Source organism: Serinus canaria, chromosome W (genome assembly GCF_022539315.1).
Source record: "Serinus canaria isolate serCan28SL12 chromosome W, serCan2020, whole genome shotgun sequence".
NCBI classification, from domain to species: Eukaryota; Metazoa; Chordata; class Aves; order Passeriformes; family Fringillidae; genus Serinus; species Serinus canaria.
The window spans coordinates 1591699-1598847 of record NC_066342.1 but is presented as its reverse complement, the minus strand read 5'-3'; the positions used below and the strand labels follow the sequence as shown (position 1 = coordinate 1598847).

Here is a 7149-nt window from a genome sequence, read left to right as displayed (position 1 = left end):
TTGTTTGTTGAATGTGAGACAGAAGGAAACTGTAAGTGTCAAAGGTGTGAGCAAGTAAGATGAGAGGAATGCGTAAGTGTTAAAGGTGTGAGTAAGTGAAATGAAATTTTTTATTGTATGTTCACGATATGGGATAAGGGGTGGAGTGTTGTGGGGTGACAGCCTTTATCCCAATATCGTGTGTTGTGCCTGGCATCTGCGCCTTTCTTCCCCCCCCCCCCCCCCGGCCGTCTTGCCAGGGCGGGGAGGGAGGGGGTGAGGGTGACCGGGCACCTTGGCTTTTGCTTGCTGCTGCTGCTTAGCTTTGCTTGCTTGCTTTTTGCGCTCTTCTTTTTTTTCTTCCCTCTTTCTTATCCTCCCCTGAAGATACCGTACCGGCTCCGGACCTGACCTGGGACGTCCAGGACCCCCCGAAGTCTGCGAGAGAAGCTCAGCACCCTCCACAGCACTGCCTGGTTTCTTTTTTTTCCTTTTCTTGTGTTGGGGAGTGTTCCTTTGTTACCTGTCATTAAATAGGTTTTATTTTCCACTTTGCTCCTCCGAGGAATTCCTTCCCGAACCCGGTATTGGGGGAGGGGTGGTTGGAGGTTTGTTTTTTTAGGGGACTCCCTTTTGGAGATTTCCCCTAATTTGTCCTAAACCCGGACACATAGGAACTAAATAGTACTGTACCTCTTGTCCTTTCTTATCCTAATAAAGTACAATAGAAAAAGAAAAATGATTCTGCATGGGAAAATGAATAAGTTTCCAACTTCTGTGGCTCACTCTGAAAGTGCTTTTCTGTGAAAAAAGCAGCAATTGTGCGAAGAAAATGCTTAGAAAAACAAAAGCCCAAATCCTGGAGCTCTTGTCAGGAAAATTAATCCACCAATACCAGAGGTTTATGTCCAAAAAGGAGACAAAGGAGTCTTGTAACTTTATTCAAATAAAGGGAGAGGCCATGGGACATTTCCCTTGGGGTCTCCCAAGTTTTTGGAGGATGCAGCCTCCTTTTTATCTTAATTTCCCAACTGCATTTTCCTTTCTCTTTCCCCGTTGGCTGAGGTACTTGAGAGGTACAGACAGAGACCCCGAATACCTAAGACTCCCTTCTAATGTATACTCCCCCCCTCATTTTTTCTTTTCCTTGTGTCACTCAGTGGAATTCCTATGGAATTTGGTTCTTCCCATTGTTTCTTTCATCTCTCAGTATCCAGTTTTGTTTATCAGCAGACCTACAGTTTGTTTGTAAAGACAAGTCCTTCACTCCTTTCACAATATTCAAGAGTACTTCAGGAGAGGGCTCTACACAAGTTTTCTATAGAAGAACTTACTCTGCCACAAGAACCACAGTCAATTTGGCATACATAAATGAGATCTCTATACTGTCCTCACCTTGTTTTTATGAAAAATTGTTCAAAACTGGACCACCATACCATAGCATTTGGACGATGTGAGAAGTGCATATTATATGGCTCTATGCAGATATTTACTATATGTATTATGTTGTATTGATTATTAGTGCTGTATTCACATTTTAATAGTATGGTAAATGTAGTGTTGTAGTTAAAATGTAGTTTTTGTAATTAAACTAGAAACTATGTATGTGGGATATTTTTTAAGAGAGGAATGAAGTACTCGCAGTGAGATAGCAGCCAGAGGACACCTAAATCTTTCAGAGAAAAATAATTTATTGCTCCCTTATCAGAAGAAACTAACTTCTTCCTGCCGCGCTCAGCCCTGTATACGCCGTCAGGATTAAGAGGAAGAAGTTGACACTGACTAGACAGAATCATTTGTTTGAATGGAATTTATGCATCATGTAAGAGGTGTATGAATTTGCAACAGGTTATTGTTTTTAAGGGTTAATCCTCTGTTAACGTGGGTCCTTTTTCGGGCTTATGTTGCCCAGAAAAAGGTACCCGGGCATCCGTAACTCTTTGTTTCTATTGTCTCATATTGTCCTAATCCAAATTGTCCAAATTATTATTACTCTAATTATATTACTATTTTTATAGCCATTTTATTTGTATTAAACTTTTAAAATTTTAAAAACAAGTGATTGGAGTTTTTCACAAGTTGGTAGATATATTAAGACCCATTTCAAAGACGTTAACACCCATACCTTCACCCATGGAATTGTTTAGAAATACATTAGCACACATCTTCCCGATCACTACTGTGGTGTGTTGTAGGTTTGCAGGAAAGAATGAGAAACTGACCCTATCTTTGCAACGTGAGTCCACGGATACAGATGCGGTGTGACTGTAGGTGTGACCCGGGATGATGGAAGGAGGGAGAAAGGAGACAGGCAGGAGGAGTGGTACGTGCAGCGTTACTTTAAGAACAGCTCTTCCTCGCGCCCGGGCCTCAGCCAAGGGAACTACAACTCCCAAGAGCCTTTGCAACATCAAGCGCAGGAGGAGTCACGCCTTAAGCGCGGTGGCAGCCTACGCGACATCGAGGGTGCTCTTCTGCGGGCGGGGGCGTAGTCATTGGCCGAACTACTTCTAGCAACCCTTCACACATCTCGCGCGTGCGCGCGGCCTTGGTCCGGCCGCACTTCGCGTTGTCGCCGAAGGCGTGTGTGGAGGGGGAAGGGAGTGAGCGAACGCGGCGGTGAGGGGTGAGAGTTCAGAGTTCAACCGCCGTTGTCCCTGCTAGCTTGCACTCATGATTCCTATTTGCCCGGTAGTTTCTTTCACCTATGGTAAGTAATGGCGCTCGATGTTTCTGTGTCCGTGAGCGTGGGGGGAGGGGGGCGGCGGCAAGGGGAAGGAGATGCGGCCCGCGCGCGGGGCGGAGGAACGGTGGTCCTGAGGCGCCGTGTCTGACCTGGCGCTCGCGCGCACTTCTGTCTCTTGTCTGTCTGTCCCTTTCTCTCCCCGCCTCCTCCTGCCGGGCCTCCTGTCATGGCCCCGACTGCTGCCGCCTCTTGGTTATCTTCGCCACAGTGCCCAGCCGCCTGGGAGAAGATGCCAAAATGGCCACCGGCAACTACTTTGGATTCACCCATAGCGGGGCTGCTGCCCAGTATAGGTAACCACCGCGACCCCTCCCTCCCTCCCTCCCTCTCTCCCTCTGTCCTTGCCCGGAATCACTTCCCTCTTCGCCTCTGGTTTCGTGTCCCTGATCGGGATCTCCCCGCCCCCTCGGGGTGAGTGCTCGGGACTGCTCCCATCCTCCGCCCCGTGTGGGGCCTGCTTCTGCAACCCGCTACTCCGCGATAGCTGTGCTTGGGACCCATCTGCTTATCTGCCTCTCCCGCAGGTGTTTTCTTATCCTGGTAAGGACCTCCCTGTATCCCCAGTGGTGTGAGGGTGGGGAGGTGGAGCCGGACACCACGGAGGAGGCAGCATCAGATCCCAAGGCCCTTAATTTAAAATGGCCACTTAGTCAAAAACGCAAATAAGTTACTGACTGCTGCCCCCGGACACTTCTCCTTCAGTGAAGATGGGGCTTGCTCCCCAAGTCTTTTCTTCCCCCTGTGTCAGTGTGGGAGGATGGAATCCTTTTTAACGTGTTAAAATTACACCAACCTAACCTATGGGATAGATAAGGAAAGAATAGAAACACCAGAAAATACAGGGGACTGTCCCATTCCACTGAAGCAATGTTATAAATAATGTATCAGAAAGTAGAGAAAGTACTTTTGGAGCCATGCTCCTTTTTGAAAAGATTTCCTACTTGGGTATCTAAGATCAGGAGCAGGTCTTATAGTGGAGATTGGGGACCTGTAACCATATATTTTGTATAGGTATGTTGCCTTAAATTTTTGCATCTTTGTGCATCCAAATTGTGTGTCAGACTGTTGAAAAGTAATTGGTAGCATCTATTATCTCACTTTTTCTGAAATCAAATTACCTAATTTGGCAAAACCCAGATACAATCATGAACATCATCACACTTTTGGCTTGTGTTGGAGTAGCACCTTGAAGTTCATATTTGAATTTTTGTTATTAGTTTCACGAAATTGTAATAAAGGCCTTCCTTGACTCCTAAGTCTTAGTTAATGGGAAAATAGTAGGATAAAGCAAATATATGAAATATGAGGGTTTATTGGCAAATGAATGCAGATGTGTGCTACTGTTATCTATCTAATCAAAATTGCATACCTGACATAGTCTCAGGAATATACAGTTTTATGTGGGTCTTGGAATAACTCCCAAGTGATTATTTTCTGGAAATGGATATAAAATAAATTAATTTTCATTTACTCCAATGTATAATAGTTAAAGGAGAGGATTAAACTTAGCTAATCTTTTTCTTCTTTTTTTTTTGATTAGGTGCTCACAGTATGTTTATGTTTTACTTGATAGTTCTGAAATTTGAAACTGGGTTGTCATGGGGTATGAAGGAGTTTTTAAATAACATAAAAGATTTTTTTTGAAAATAAATAAACAATATTTGAGTGAATAATAAACTGAGATCCATATATAAATGCATTTTTGAAGTGGAGATCAATTTTTCACAATTGTTATTCCTTTTATTGTGGAGCTGAGGTTGTCTGTAGACTTAAGAACCTGAACAACTAATTTGAAATTTCCTTAAAACCATATAATTGGAATACAGTTCAGGTTCAAAACTGTTTTCTTAGTTAATCTTAAATGTATTCTTGAGAAAATGGAAAGACTGATTGATTGAAAGCTTTTTCTTTTGCTATCAAAAGTACAAGATACCATTTCATTTACGTATCAGTAAAAGACTCTATCCTATAAATGGTTTGTATATTTGCCATGTCTGAAAGTGAAAAGACAAAGCAATCAGTGTTAAAGCAGTCCTTTCATAAGAATGAATTTAATATTTTGAACAGAAAACAAAGGAGTCAATGTCTAAAAGGGAGTTTTATCTTAATGTTATGACATCATGATTTATTGAGAAAAGCATTGGATTATGCAAATATTGCAATACCTTTGTGCTAGTAGTGGTATTTGGTCTAGGGTTATAAATCTGCATGCAATGCAAAACTCTGTTACTTATTTAAGTAACTATTAATCCATTTATTTACAAGCCTGAAATAAATGTGAACTTTGGTGATACTAGTCCTCTTTATTTTGTATGTGTGTGTGTGCATTCTGTAGGCCACCTTAATCACTGTGTGTCTATTCAGTTTGACATGAACAACCTAATATTGGCTTGTTTTTCATGTGTAAAAAATAGTAGCATTCTTGATTCAGTGCTGGAGAAGAGGCATAATTATGCTTTTATTTTGAAGTTGGCTGACTGAAATGTGGGGATGCTGATGGAGAGACAGGGACATTGAGAATTGTTTGGACAGAGAAGTGTGCAAATGTGATGGTCTCTTATCTTGTTTCAAGATTTTGGTTCCTGTTAAGAAGATAAAGAACCTTTGAGCATCTGAGCTTCATCTTACTTATGTTCATACCATGTACCTACTCTAATGAGACGGGTCACAGATGCGATATTCTTGGGTAGTTAGGAGTGAATTGTTAACTTTGAATTGCTAAGTGTGGTGAGTCTTTGCAGGTAAAGGCAATTTATTGTAGTAAATAGGGTCCAGAGCCAATCACAATGCCTGTGAGTTTAGATTTAGATGCAGTCTTCTAGGTAGTAATATGGAAGTGAACTCTTACAATTATAGCTAGTTTTCTATTCAAGTGCAGTGTATGATGTTACCGGATATTCAAGACTTGTACCAGAAGTATTATGACCCACCCTAGAAGGCAAGGGTAACCTAGCTTCTTGTTAATCCCTTGGGGTGGATTAGAGTGAAATGACACTGATTGATGTTTGTAAATATATACATATAGGGTTTATTTTAGAACAATTTGGTTGCAGTGGAAAGCAGGTATGTAGCCATTTGGGTTATTATTATCTATACTAATATAGCAATATAAAAGCATGAAAATATCATTTAAGAAAATGTTTAAGGGAAAAGAAAGAAAGGATAAGAGTAAGGGAACATATCACTACCCATGGATCTGCAATGAGACTTGATGCAATTTCGATGTCCGTTGGTCACAGTAGTGATCGCTGTCTTGATCCATTGGGGGTGGGGAAAGAAACCCTCAAAACGCAAAGTCCAATGGGTTAAAATATGCTCAAGCTGTGTGGGAATGCCCAGGTACCTCCCCTGGGAGGGAGCTTTCAGTCTTCTGGTGGAAGGCCTCAGAAATTAGTCTGGGGGCACTTTGGGGGTCTTTGATGGTTTATGACACCTTCTAAGACATGGCATCTGCCTCTCACATCACCACAGTTGAGCCAGTTACACCCTATCAGACCTGGAGTCCTGTGTCCAGTTCTGGGCTCCCCAGTGCAAGAGAGACATAGACATATTGGAAAGAGTCCAATGAAAGGCCACAAAGATGATGAGGGGGCTGGAGCCTCTCACTTATGAAGAAAGGCTGAGAGAGAGAGCTCGGACTGTTTAGCCTAGAGATAAGAAGGCTCAATGGGGATCTTGTTAATGTATATAAATACCTAAAGGAAGAGTGCAAAGAGGACAGAGCCAGGCTCTTGTCAGTGGTGCCCAGTGAGAGGACCAGAAGCAATGGGCACAAACCAAAACACAGGAGGTTCCCTCTGGACATCAGAAAATGTTTTTTAAACCATGAGGGTGACAGCATTGACACAGGTTGCCCAGTAACCTTTTGGAGTCCCTCCTTGAAGATGTTCAAATAATAGTCTGGACATGGTCCTGGGCAACTGTCTCTTGGTGGCCTTGCTTGAACAGCATTGGACCCTCCAGATGTCTCTTTCAACCTCAGCCATTCTTTGATTCTAAAAAGGAAAATGTTAGTGGTTGATAGTTTTCAGGCAGACATAACATCTAAAGCTCAGTTCTTTTTGTCATGCATTATCATTGTGAACATGGCTGTTATCTAGACTTGAATAACATCAATGTTTTGATAATGAACTGTCAATGGTGTGCAACCACGTAAAGAGAAGTAGATGGATGAATTCTGCAAGATTATGAGCCAGTGTGGCCCTTCACTCCAGAGAAAATCAGATTGATGTGGAATTGAAGATTAGTGTGGAGAAAAATACATGGTCACAGCTTACTGCAAACAGCCTTATCTAGCAGGTTTATTATAGTGGTATTTCATAATATATGGACTTTTTCTGATACTAATCTATCACTGACATCAGTATTTTCCATCACTAATGTTAGTAGAATTTAGTGTAGTTGTGTCCTACCAGTTGGGGGAG

The 7149-nt window shown here is 42.2% G+C and overlaps 3 protein-coding genes across 6 annotated transcripts in view; 2 read left to right on the top strand and 1 right to left on the bottom strand.

Moving 5' to 3' along the window:
* LOC127060951 (5E5 antigen-like) overlaps positions 1–7149 on the bottom strand; it is an 808761-nt gene that overhangs the window by 339371 nt on the left and 462241 nt on the right. The window lies entirely within an intron of this gene.
* LOC127060952 (uncharacterized) overlaps positions 1–7149 on the top strand; it is a 677448-nt gene that overhangs the window by 232475 nt on the left and 437824 nt on the right. The gene's annotated exons all lie outside the window — the stretch shown is intronic.
* The window catches only part of LOC103824833 (zinc finger RNA-binding protein-like), a 64332-nt gene continuing 59608 nt past the window's right edge, over positions 2426–7149 (top strand). The window contains exons 1-2 of one of the 4 annotated variants that reach the window (XR_007780315.1): positions 2426–2689; positions 2934–3018. Coding sequence is in view for 3 of the 4 variants with exons in the window: in XM_050986338.1 (XP_050842295.1) it covers positions 2653–2689; positions 2934–3018 (122 nt within the window). In the remaining variant the exon portion in view is untranslated. The remainder of the gene's footprint in view (positions 2690–2933; positions 3019–7149) is intronic. The other 3 variants (XM_050986338.1, XM_050986339.1, XM_050986340.1) reach the window with 3 other exon arrangements.